At 53.9% G+C, this 12,575-nt stretch overlaps 1 protein-coding gene across 1 annotated transcript in view; it reads left to right on the top strand.

Annotated features, from left to right (window-relative positions):
* MN1 (MN1 proto-oncogene, transcriptional regulator) overlaps positions 1–12,126 on the top strand; it is a 92,689-nt gene extending 80,563 nt beyond the window's left edge. Inside the window, exon 2 of the mRNA XM_065033661.1 lies at positions 10,100–12,126. Coding sequence (XP_064889733.1) covers positions 10,100–10,278 — 179 coding nt within the window. The 3' untranslated portion in view covers positions 10,279–12,126. The remainder of the gene's footprint in view (positions 1–10,099) is intronic.
* The last annotated feature ends 449 nt before the right edge of the window (positions 12,127–12,575 follow it).

Raw genomic sequence — 12,575 nt, 5'->3', positions numbered from 1 at the left:
CTTTTAATAGCTTTTGTGATCTTGGGGCAAGGTATTTGAAAGCAAATCAAGATAATTCTTTAGTTTGCCGGAAAACAAAGCAAAACAACCCCCCAAAACCCCACCCAAATGTAAAAGCCCTGAAGTGACCTTGTATTCCAAGCGGCTGATGTTGTTTTCAGACAGGACCGGTGGCGGCACAGCTGGCGCTGTTGGTCGGTGCTGCCGCAGCGCACGCTCGGCCCGGTTGCCTCTGCGCGTGTATGGACTAGTCAGCGGGAAATGAGGAATTTCCGTTCTGCAGCTTGAACTGGAGCACTGAGGTCGGATCCTGCCCCTCACGCCACAGTAAAGCCCACATAACGCCAGGGTTTGGTGAGGTTTACACCAGTGAGAGTAGAATCGGGTTCCACGCCAGGTGTCTGGGAGGCTGTGACCTTCTGGGTCTGCTGGGGCATCATAAGTTAAACATGTTCTGATTAGCTTGCACTGTAAATCCAGCATTTTAATTCTTTCCATATGTAAGATTCAGTCTAATAAGCCAAAGTTTAAGACCATGCAATCTATTTGGAATAACCATATGGATTAGGAGTCAGACTGTGCTTTTCTGCTTCTTGTATTTATACTAATATAGAGACGTTTGCAAATGCGCATGTAGCTCATGCTGGTATCCATTTTTTATAAATATGACACCAAATGGCTTGCATTAAAATATTTGAAGAGCAGTAAAACTGTGAAAGTTTCTCTTGCACACAGACAGACACATCTGTGAAATGAGGCGTTTCCAGGCAGCACCATTCCTGTCCCCACCCTGGGCTCCTTGGTGGGGCTGGGGACCCTGTGGGGGTGCTGGGCCAGCTCAAGCCGCCCAGCTTGCTGCCAGCCTGATGCTCCTGACACCCGCGTCATGGGTGCAGCAGCCCTCAGGGCAGGGGACAGGCTGGATCCAGGTCTGGATCCAGATCCCTTCTGCAGTGGCTGGGGCTGAGCTGAGGAGCTGGTGGCCGTGGAGCGCCCAGGAGCCACCTGTGCCATGGTGTTGGGAGGGGTTCCAGCTGGGGCTCACCCCACTGCTGCCCTCCTGTGTGCGGGAGAGAGCTCTGGAGAAATGAGCTGGGAGGTGGAGGTTGTGCTCTGATACTGGGGCCTTTGCATTCGTCAAAGTCATTAGGGTTGACCGGTCTTTGCAGTTTCTCGTTTCTCCTGGGAAGATCACCTTCCTCCTGTCTTTCCCTCGTCTCACCAGTTTGATTCTTTCTCTTTCCATTTTCCTGCCTTTCTCTTGATTTGAAATATTGAAAGAAAAATAGTGGCACTCTGCTTCTGAAGCTTTGCTCTTGTGCTCTGCGGTGAATGTCCCTCGGGAGAGGGTCAAACAAGCCTATTTCCAATAATCTCTTCTCCCAGTACCCACCAGCGCTGGGTTGTTGGTGGGTTTATGGGCTCCCAGCAGCCTCTGGAGTCCCCTTTGCTTCTGGCTCCAGCTGGTCACCAGAAGCACCAACTGTCTCCCCGCTCCTCATAATGTTTCTTGTGGGATGTGTTTGGGCTGAGGACGGGAGCCTGCGCTGCTGGCTGTTCCCAGGGTACCAAAAGCATCTGGGCTGGGATTATAAAGCAGTCGGCTTGTCATGGGAGCCAGAGTCGGGTCTGTGCGGGTGCTGGAAAGCGTTCCTGAGTGGGAGTTGCGCTCTGCCATCCGTCACTCGCGCAGTCGGAGAGGAGGGAGTCAGCGTGAGACATGGCAACTTCTTCCTCCCTGTCTCCAGCATTAATCTAAATGCCAAAATGCAGACCTTGTGGAATGCACAGGCTGCGGCAAGCACCAGCCTCTAGTTCCACACACCACGGCAGTGTCCACAGGTAGCGTTTCACACACACCCCACACTGTCACGCAGCTTCCAGGATGATGCCACCAGCGTGGCTGGTTATCGGTGCCGTGTTGGGCTGTGTCGAGGAGCCGCTCACCGCTGAGGTGAGGAGAGAGCCCGGGGAAAGGGGAATGTGGAGACACTCCCGACACTGCACTGGAAATTGTTTATTGAAAGGAAAGGATCATATTACACTCAATTTTTGCTGAGTTTATCTTGGTTTTTATCAGATTACACACGGGATAACTCATCAATATTGTGATCCTGCTGACATATAAGTGAGCCACTGCATAATTCATGGCTGCTGCAGGGCTCCGGCAATGGGAGACACATATTTAATTAGACACTTCACCATTCCGCTCCTCTGGAGCAGCCCCAGGGCAGCACCACGGAGGTGGATGCTGTGGTGGCCCTGCCTGTCCCCAGCATCCCCGCTCAGTGTCAGGAGCACTATGTCCTGGCTTCATGGTGCAGCATTTTTTGGGGACACCGGCCGTGCAGCCCTGGGGGTGCCAGACAGCAGAGCCCTGCAGAGCGCCCAGCCCTTGCTGTCCTTGGGGAGCCCTGGCGCTGAGAACAGGCTGTGGAGGCTGCCAGGGAAGAGCAGATTCCCCAAGCCATGCTGCCCTTGGGGTGGTTTATACCATCGTTTTACCACTGTTCCTAATCTCCTTCCCAGGGCGAGCAGCGTCTGGAGGGGCGAGGACCTGTGTTTGCAGGGGCTCAGTGTGACCCCCTCCCCAGCGCTGCCCTTTGTCTGGCCATGTTCAAGGCAGTGTGTGTGTCTCCCTTCCTATCACAGGCTGTTTGAAAATGTATCGGGGATAGGAAGAATTTTTTCCATTTTTGTGGTGCTTCCCTCCATTAATTTTCTGGCTGTAGTACATTACTCATGGATAATTAAGAGTGAGCTATTAATACAACATTTAATATTCAAGTGCAGTGAAGAGGAGAGAACAATAAGTCAAGGAATCATATACTACAAGACGTTTTGGTTTAGTGATGAATTTTTTTTTTTTGCTGGCTTTGGCTATCAGAGCATAGTGCTGCTTCCATTTAAGTATGGTCCCGAGAACTTCATTTATTGATAGAATACAAATAGGACATTAAATCAAGGGAAGTGAATTTGAATTGCTGGCCGTATATACAATTATGAATGGGATTGGCTACTTCTATCTAGTGTATCTTAAGTTAGGAGAATTGTGTTAGAGACCACTAAAGAGAGCTTAGAGTGTCTTAAAATTAATGAGATTGAAGTCTGTCTAGGAAAAAAAAAATAATGCTAAACTGCAGCTTTTGCATTAGGGATGAAAAGAAATTGCTTTATAGAAGTGGTCATGCTTTCTCCAGATGGAGAAATGCAGGGCGGGTGGGCTGTGTACCAGCATCAAATAAACGCGTCTCAGCCTCAAGTGCTGCTCTTTGCCCTGCCGACCTCCCACGCGGGATGGATTGGCTGTGGGAGAGGGAATAAGGAGGCATCACCGTGCCTGCCCGTGGCACAGCCCGTCGCCGGGTTCCCAGCCTGCTCCTTCCCAGCTGCCGCTGGCTGCTCCGAGCGACTGGGCATCTGCAGAGCCCCCGGGATGGTGTTTTAGGGTAACTGAAGACTATTCTCCTGTCCCCTAAAGGCTGTGGATTTGTGTGTCCCGTGTCTGCAGTGCGGTGCTTGCTGGGGTGGGTTCTCAGGCAGTCACTTTGCAGGGATGCGCTGGGGCATTTCGGACCAGCCACAGAGTGCATTGCTTCCTCCTTGTGCCACAGGTCTGCCTGTGTTTGGAAGATGTGGAGGGAGGTTTTGGTCTGTGAGCATCTCATCTGAAACACTTGCTGGTGGTGGCAGCACGTGCCTGCCCTGAAACCGCCGCTCCCTGGGCCAAGGCTTGCCCGGGCTCTGGGCTGGAGATGCTGCCCATGGCAGAGCAGGGCAGTGAGACCCCCACGGTGGAATGGGGTGGCCGGACCCCCATGCTGGGCAGCCCTGGGGGCAGCTGGAGCATCAGCACCGTGCTGGGAGGCAGCTCCACCGCGCTGCACCGGCAGCTCTCCAGAGATGGCGCCTGTAAAGATGTCACTAGTCAAGCACATGTAAAGGTTGCCATTTACAAGCAAGTAATTGCAAGAGTTACCACACAGCTGTCTCTGCGACAGCGCAGGATATTGTTATTTATATCCCCACCGTTCGCACGCTGCTCGATCGCGTGTCCCTGCCCCCAGGCAGAGCAGCAGAGCTGCTGCCTGCAGCGAGCACCAGTGTGTCGCGGTGCCCTCGGCTGCTGCTTCCCTTGGCGAGAGGGCTCTGCCGCCGAGGGGGGGGTTTGTCCATAACTCTTGCACTGAGTTACATGGTTCAGATCTCGCCCATTCTCATGTCCCAAAATGGGGCTTCCTCTGGCTGTGTCTGAGGTGCCTGAGCACACACACGTGCCTGCACAAGCACCACACGTATGTCACTACTTATGCGTTATTTGGTTTGAGCTGAATGATGGGTTGCTTACAGATGGCCAAGGGTAAGTGTGCTTCTGACCGTTCTTCATGTGGGCTTTTTATAATTAATAATGATCCCGCTAATTGTGTCAGTTTCTTTAAGGGTCTGTTTTCTCCTATAGGCAGGCTCCATGCTCTGGAATCCTAAATACAAAGTCCCTAATCTCTGTGGGGAGAAAAAAAGACCAACTGTTCCCAACCATTCTGAAATAGGGAATGTAATTAAACATAGGCACTGTATTGATTACCAATTAAACAGCAACAAAACAAATTATTTACTAGTGTAATAAAAATGTTGTCATAGTGCTGACAGTATTTAGACACAAAGCCTTCCTGCATCCAGGGTGTACACACATTTGTAAGTGTCCTATAAACAGCTACCTTTGTCAATGAAGAACCTGAATTAGAGCTGCCTGTTGCAGAATTGCTTTTGCATCTTTGGACATCAGAGTCTGCTCAGCAATTAGGAAACGGCCATTTCCAGCAGTGGCTGCTGACTGGTGAGTCTAACACAGGAACCATGGTGAGTGGGCTTGGGGACGCTGCGGGAGCAGCAGTTCCCAGTCTGCCAGCATGCAGAGGGGGCCAAAGGGTTGGCTAGGAACGGGAGTTGTCTTTCACCACTGGTTTTGTACTGGGCTCACTTGGCTGTTCACTGGTGGAGGGACTTGCTCAGCTTCAGTGTGAGAGAGACTGAAACAGTACCGCTAACCCTAATGTGAGGTTCCGCTCTGTGCCTTGGGAGTGCTGCGCAGCTGCTGTGGCGTTCGTGACTTGGGGACATGCGTGTGGTCTTGGTGCAAAGCAGCGTCACTTTGGCTTCCCCGTTTCTGTGGGCTGGAGCAGAGTGAGTGTGTGTGCACAAGTGTGCAAGCGTGGAGCTGAGAGCAGGCATCTGGGGGAGGGGAAGGCTTCAGCAAACATTTCCTTACCAAAACAGCCCTGACCTTTGCAGGGCCGGAGCTGTCTGATGCAACAGGCTGAACCTTTCCAGACGCCAGCTCCAACCTGAAATGCTCCACAGCAAAATTGATGGCCACTGTATTGTCCCCGGTGTTTACAGCCAGTGCTCCCCCAGCCACTGCCAGAGGATGGAGAGGGGGGTCTAAAAGACTGAAGTGGGAGCTGCAGTCAGTTTTTCTCATGCGTAGCCTGGATCGGTGTTGGCTGGTGCCCGTGGGTGCTGTGCCATAGACAGCCATGCACCTCGGCCCTGCCGTTTGGGGAGCTGCGGGGGCCGATGAGGGGCAAAGGTGCTACTGCAGACAGATGCATTCATTTTGACTGTAGACAGGAGAGTCAGCTTTTCCATGCTGGGAACTCAAACCCAGTTCATCAGAACCAAGCATGAGTTTATTCGTCGGCGCCTACGGTGCATGGGCGGGAGGCACCGCACTCCGGGGATCGGTGCCGAGAGGGGTCGTCACTGCCTGGCGCTGCGGCAAACCAGCTGCTGGATACAGAGATGCTGTTGTTTCTGTGTCCTGCGGTGAATAAAATTAAACAACTCTTTATTTCTGAATGACAGCCCAGGGACTGCACTTCTGCTCTGGCTCGGTGTGAAGTGGCTTCATCCCTGCGCGGGTCCTCTGGGGCCTGAAGCCCTCGATTCATTAGTTGTCAGGCTTGTAGGTGGATTCTGCATTAGGCCTTTAATTTAGTGTATTGCCATGGGCTACTGACCACATGACACAGCTCAAATGTGAGCAAATCTAACGAGGATCCAGGACTGCTCTTTAATTTGGTGAGAATAACAGGGTGAGCAGGGGCCCAGAGAGTGTTAATCATGAAGGAAAACTGGCTGGAACCAGGTCAGACGGTGCCTGGTGCAATGTGATGGAGGGGGAGCATGGAGGCTGAGCAGGGAGCCCCCACATCCCATGGGGTGGCTGGGGTCCCAGCAGGCCTGGCCATCCCCTCGCGTCCTTGGTGACTGTGGGGAGGGGAAGGTGACGCTCCCTGGCTGTGGAAGTGCCGGGCATCTGCTGTCCTGGTGGGGGCAGCAGCAGCGGCCAGTCCCAGCTGCCACCCACCCACGCTGTGGTCCCGCGTGGAGCCCCTCGCTCCTTGCCTTGAGCAGTGTCCAGTCCCCACGGTTAGATTTGTTTTGTACAATAAACAAATTCATGCTGCTCTCCTGCTGGCTGTTCCTGGATGGGGCCAGCTCCCCTCGGCATGCAGCACGCAGATTTATTGCGTTATATTGGAGCGGTGCCTGAGCTTGGCTGGTTTCTTTAAATCTTCCTTTTTGGAGAGGGGTGGGCTTTGGGAGAGGGGGCACAGAAACCCTCTGTAGTAATTCCTGTTGACTGCAGTGACCAGCGAGGCAGAACTGATCAACTGCAGGGTTCCCTGCTGCTCAACTCTGCCAACAAAGTGCTTACATCTGCTTTTGCACTAATGGGAACTTTATGGACTAGCGTGTCCCCCCCGAGGAACAAATTCCAATGAGGTCAGAATCCAGAAAGTTGCCACTTGACACCGGCCGTGAAGCCCTGAGCCAGCCGGAGGAGGCCAGTTTGCACCAAGGACCTTCTGGGGCAGGAGATAGAACGCTATTGCGTGCAACTGATAGCCTAAGGCCTCCCGCACGTCACGGCTGCCGCCCCCTGCTCGGCCTGGGGACCCTGGAGCCGCGTGAGGACACCGTGTGGAGCCAGGCACAGGGTCCTGGCACTGAACGAATGGGGAGCTGTGACGAGAGGTGGGAAACTCCGGGCCCTGTTCGCCATTAGCGTGGCCTTACTTGTGCCACTCATATGCGTGGCACCCAGTGCCACGGCAATGATGTGATCAGTGTGCACAGATGCTTAATACAGATATGGAGCTGCTGGCGTGGGCAGCCAAGCCAACGTGTTGTGGCTGAGCAGAGCTGGCAGGGCACGGCACTGCTGAGCTGCCGACATAGCCTGACTCACCAGCTCCATTTGCCACTGTGGCAAAGTCCTGTGCCAGATCTCCACAATATGAGACCGGGGGCTGGCGCCAAACCTGCTGGTCCTTGGAAAGCTGCTGCAACCTTACCCTGCTGAGCAGCCCCTGGTCTTGGGGACCCCCAGCACCTCTGTACTGGGGAAGCAGAGACAGGTCCCCTCTCCAGTGTGAGCGTTTTGAAGGTTGGGAAGGGGACATCCTTGCAGAGCCTTTCTGTCCTTGCGCAGGCTCATCGTCCTCTGGTGGCTCTGCCCCATGCTGCTCCCCACACCTCTGCCCAATGTTGTGCTGGAACGCTGGACTGTGCGGCTGCTGGGGGGCGGTGAGCTGCCGGGAGCATCCCCAGAGCATGGCATCTCATCTCCGTCCTTTGCCTTGCTCAGAGCTCTGTCTGGTTTTAGCTCTGAAAGAAAGCCTGCCCTGTCTCCAGGTCCCCGTGGCACAGGGACAGCTGGGATGAAAGCACCAGGGTGCAATAGTGCAGGAGGACCAGAGGTGAATGATGGGGAATGAAGGAGGCTGTGAAGGGGATGGCAGCGGCAGGTGGGGGGCTGTCTGCTCCCTGGGGAGATGCCCCAGCCCATGGCTCCCACCACCCAGCGTGGGGCTGCATGTCCTGTGCCTAGCACACCTGCACACGGAGCACCACACTCTGCACCCTGGCTGTGGGAGGGGTGGGCAGCTCCCGCTTCTTGTCACTGGGGATGTGACCAAGGTGTCGCAACCAGCGGGAAGGGGCTCCTGTCCCTGCCCGGTGCTGCCAGCGGCTTCCAGTGGCCAAACACCGGCTGTGCCGGCCTGGCTCCCGTCTCCTCTCTGCTGTGGTTTGCCACAACCGCAGCCTCTAAGCAAACTGAAAGGCGATTTCAGAACAGGCAGTGGTGAATGAATTCTGTTTTTCTCAAGCATTTAGTGTTGCTTTCAGTTTGCTTTGATGATGTCTTCTCACAACTAGTGTAAACAGACTGCGCAACAGGGAGCACTCACATGTGTACAAGAAGCTGCACATGAAAGACAGAGGCATCTTGAAAGCTGTAATAACGCTCTGAGTGCCAGTTAAAGGATTTGTCACTAAGAGCACTTTACAGATAGAAAGAACTTATTAACTAGTGTGACTAACAGCTTGCAAGGTTTAATTGATGTGTATTTGTTGTCCTTTTATATCTCTCCCCCTCGTCTTCCTCTTGGCACTGACTCCAGCAGTTGCTGGTGCAGGAGTAGCAGCCTCTGCGCTGCCTGAATCAGTACCAGGAATAAAAGCAGGGCCGGTCCCTTCCCGAGTGTCCCCGGCCCTGGGCTGCAGCTGGGGCTGCAGTGGCCCCAGGAGCTAGGCCCTGCTGTCCGGTTCCCCTCTTAGGAACTGAGCCTGAGCTTCTTTTCTTGCTCTGGATTCTGTTATTCCTCCCTAAGTGAAGCTGAGTTTTTGAAGATAAAGCTTTTCAATGCATGAATAGTATGGATAATTAATGTTTCTGCCAGACAGACTACTCATTGCAAGATTGATTGACTATTAAGGTCATAACGCAGAAGCCACCCACACGAAACAAACAGGCTAATGTTAGACTTCAGCTTAAGCAGAGAGTTGGTCAGCTGTCCACGGTCACAGTGGGGGCTTCCAGTCATCTGTCAACAAGTGATTGATTGATGTGGACACCTTCCAATCTTATTCTGATTATTCTCAGCAGCTTGCCTGGTGGCCATTTTTCAGGAGTTGGCAGCACTCAGACCTCCAAGACTCAATGCGATGACTGCATGGGGGTTAACCCTTTCCTTTGATCCGAAACGTCTTTGTTATGGGCAACAACAGCAGCACACGAGGGGAGGATTGTGCTTGTGAGCCCTGATTACAGAATACACTGGGAAACTCCCTGAGATCACAGGCGAGAGCAATGCTTTGACTTTCAGACATTTCTAATTGACTTGGCCCGAGTAAAGCTGTGAGTGGGGATCTGCGGAGAATCCATCTGGAGCAGAGCAGATACAGCTTTCTGACCGGCTTCTCTGTCACGCTGTCTTTTGTGGGCAGTTCAATGTACCACAGTGTAAACCGTGTGCATCAAGGTCCCAGCAGCAGGAAGGCAAACTCTAATATTAAACTCAGGTAGGAGAGGTTTTGGTATTCGAGGGAAAAAAAAAATATATCTCTGTAGTAGCCTGTGTACTGTTATACTTGGTGTGTGCACACACACATGCCAGTGGGAAAGTGAAATTATAAGTATGTATGCTACCTAGTGTACGTTTACGATATATAAATATGTTCTAGAGTTCTTTTGGTTGCAGGCGTGTATGGCAGGTTTCCATTTCCTTGTATGTTTTGAGCAGTTTTAGTTTAACTGTTTTGGAGGGTCCTGACACCTGGCTTCCCTTTCCCATACACTTTCCATCCATGGTTTTAGCATTCATGACATACCCTGAAAAGCCCACTGTGGAGAAACGTCAGGAGCCTTTTCTCCTCCAAGAGCTGGAACTCTATGTAACTCAAGTGCATCGCTGTGTTTTTCTGGTATAGTCCAAGTGCTGTAACATAGCTGAGCTGGCACAGAGCTGTTGTGCACAAGGTTGTGACAGGAGAGCTGTGCTAACCTGCCCTGGGTGCTGGTGTGGTGCCATGCATGCCTTGGGATCCCCGCACAGGCCCTGGCAATGGGCTCATTTGATACTTTTCCTGTGGAAGATGCTGCAGGAGGCCCTGATCCAGGCCCCTGTGCATCAGCCTCTCTCCTGACCCAGCCAGGACAGGGTCTGAAGCCAAATGGAGCTGCTGTGATCTGGGCTTCTGTAACCACGGCTGAACTTTGCTGATCTCCTCTGCTCTCCATCTCTTGCAGGTTGTGGTCTGTCTCAGAGCCATGCAGACACCCCTTTGGTAGGTATCCCCATGCAGCACCTTGCTACCGACTGTCACCAGGACTCCAAGGAGCATCTGCTGCAGCACAGCTGGGCACATCCCCCTGCAGAGCTGTGGCGCTGGGCTGGCTCCCTGGCAGCCGCACTGGCCTGCACCTGAGCCAGCACCTGAGCCAGCACCGTGCCCGACGGCAGGACACCTGGTAGTCTCGCCATGAAGGGCAGGATGGACACATGTTTCATCCAGACTTTGCCCACAGGCAGGTGCACCGTGGTTGTGCTGGTGGAGAGAGTGAGGTGGGGTGTATATAGGTTTGTAGGGATGTGCTGGGGGCTGGTTCTGCTTTGGGAGGGCTAGTTTTATTGCATGAATACCATTAGCTGGTTGCTTGCACGGTGACCTGTGGTTCTGTAAACTGAAACAGGACACTGAAATGCCACGTGCCCTCCCCAGAGTCTTTCCAGGGCACAGCAGAGCTACGTGAGAGCTCCAGCCCTCTCAACTAGGGCTCTGGGGGCTGTTGGTCTGAGTGCATGAAAAAGCTTTTGCAGCAGCACCATGGCCTCTCCACTCTCATGCTGTGTATTTGGTTCCTGCTTGGCTGGGCAGAGGGACTCATGTCAGAAGAAGGCCTGCGACAGTAAGAAAACGAGTCTGCAAAAAGCAAGTGAGCTTGTCCATGGAGTTGTATCAAGAACTGGTCCCAGCAACACATGGTCCCGGGGCCCTTGGCTGAGCTGGCAGAGTCAGTCAGGGTGGGTCCAGTGACGGCAAGGTGGCCTTGGTGTCCCTCTTGTGACACGCCACATGCTGTTCTTTGTCCTGGTGTCCCCTGCAGGTTGGCCATCACCCAGGCTGCCTGCACAGAGCTGTACCGGCTCCGGGAGCCCAGCCCTGGTCCTCTGTCACAGCATGGTGCAGCACCGGGTCCGCTGGGCAGGATCTCCGCCACACCAAGTGAAGGCTGTGACAGCTGCCGAGCCGGCAGCCTCGCTGCTGCGGGCAAGGGCTGGCAGGGAGCAGCCGCAATGCTGCCTTCTGCACCAGCCTTGGTGTCCTGGTTGTGTGAGCCCAGCCAGCGTGGCCTCGGGGCTGCTCCTGAGGCCATGGTGGTATAATAACACTGATGAAAAGCTGATTAATCCTTGTAAGCGAGCTGCAATAGCTTCCCTCTAGAACTGAAGAGATTACCACTGATTTGTCATCCTGATTGTTTCAAAGAGAGGTGCAATTAGTTGCTCTAATTTAGCTTCGCTTCTCACTGAATGGCACGACAACTGGGATGTAATCAGTAGATCTGCACGGCGATGGCAGCCACGGCCGGTGCAGCTGTGCCCGCCACCATTTCACGTGCAGAGGGTGGCCTCCAAAATGGTGGAGCATCACATGTGTGGTGTGTTCGAGGGGCAAGGTCCCCGATGCTGTGTGGCCGTGGCTGTGGTGCTGAGCGGTGCAGCAGGCAGGTGCCTGGTTTTGCAGCTGCCACAGGAGGTGTCAGGGAGTGCTGCAGGGACAGGCACCCATGCTGGAACTGGGGCTTGGCCGGTCCCACACCAGGACTGCAGTCTCGCGGGTGCTGGTTGCTCAGGAGGCTCTTGGGAAGATGCAGTGAGTGCTCTCCTGAGACACCCACGCAGGTTGCAGTGGATGTGAGCATGACATTGCACTTAAGAATGGAAGGAAATTTTGGTTTTCTTACTCTGTGTCCCCCAGCTATCGTCCCTGTTCTTTGCCAGCTGCAATAAAATCAGTGCAGGTAGAGGAGAGGAGTGTGTATTTGCTTGAGGCTTCTCCCTTTCTGAGGACTGTCTTTACTTCAGAAAAGGTGCAAAGGCACTAAGGAAGGGGTTGTGGCCTGTCCCTCCAGCGCGCTGCTGTGGGTCAGCAGCCAAGCTCCCTCTGGGCAGTGAGGAGGGAACACATGGTATTTCAAAATATGTCAATTTTCAGTGAAACAAATCACATAAAAATTCAATTCAAAATGAACAAAATAAAAATGCTTTAAAAACAAAACCTGCCCTTGGCTATTTCTTGGTTGAAGCTGTCTCTTTTTTTTTCCCTGGGAAGGCATTTTGTTTTGAAGGGAGCTGGCTGTGGGTCTTGGTGGGGTGGCCGGGAGCAGCTCTGGGCACCAGCACCCCGGCCCCTGAGCCCCCGGCCAAGCACCGTGCAGCTGCTCGGCTCATGTTCCCCGGCGCTGCCTGTGTCACTGCAAGGTCACGCTTCACCCGGCTCTGCAGCCTCGGCCGTCAGCTGTCGTCCCCCACGGGACTGGCAGCACAGGGGACCCGCGTGGTTGGCTCTGCGCGACACCCCCGCGTGGGGCACAGCGCAGCGCGACTTTGCTGTCTGAGGCACCGAGGCGAGCATGCCGCTCCTGCCTGCTCTGCCCATCCCGTGTTCTCCTCGGCAGCGCCAGGGAGCGTGGCTCAGCTCTCCCCAGCACACAACCACGG

Source organism: Columba livia, chromosome 17, assembly GCF_036013475.1.
Source record: "Columba livia isolate bColLiv1 breed racing homer chromosome 17, bColLiv1.pat.W.v2, whole genome shotgun sequence".
Classification (NCBI taxonomy): Eukaryota; Metazoa; Chordata; class Aves; order Columbiformes; family Columbidae; genus Columba; species Columba livia.
The sequence above is the reverse complement of the archived record's forward strand: the minus strand, read 5'-3'. Positions and strand labels throughout refer to the sequence as shown.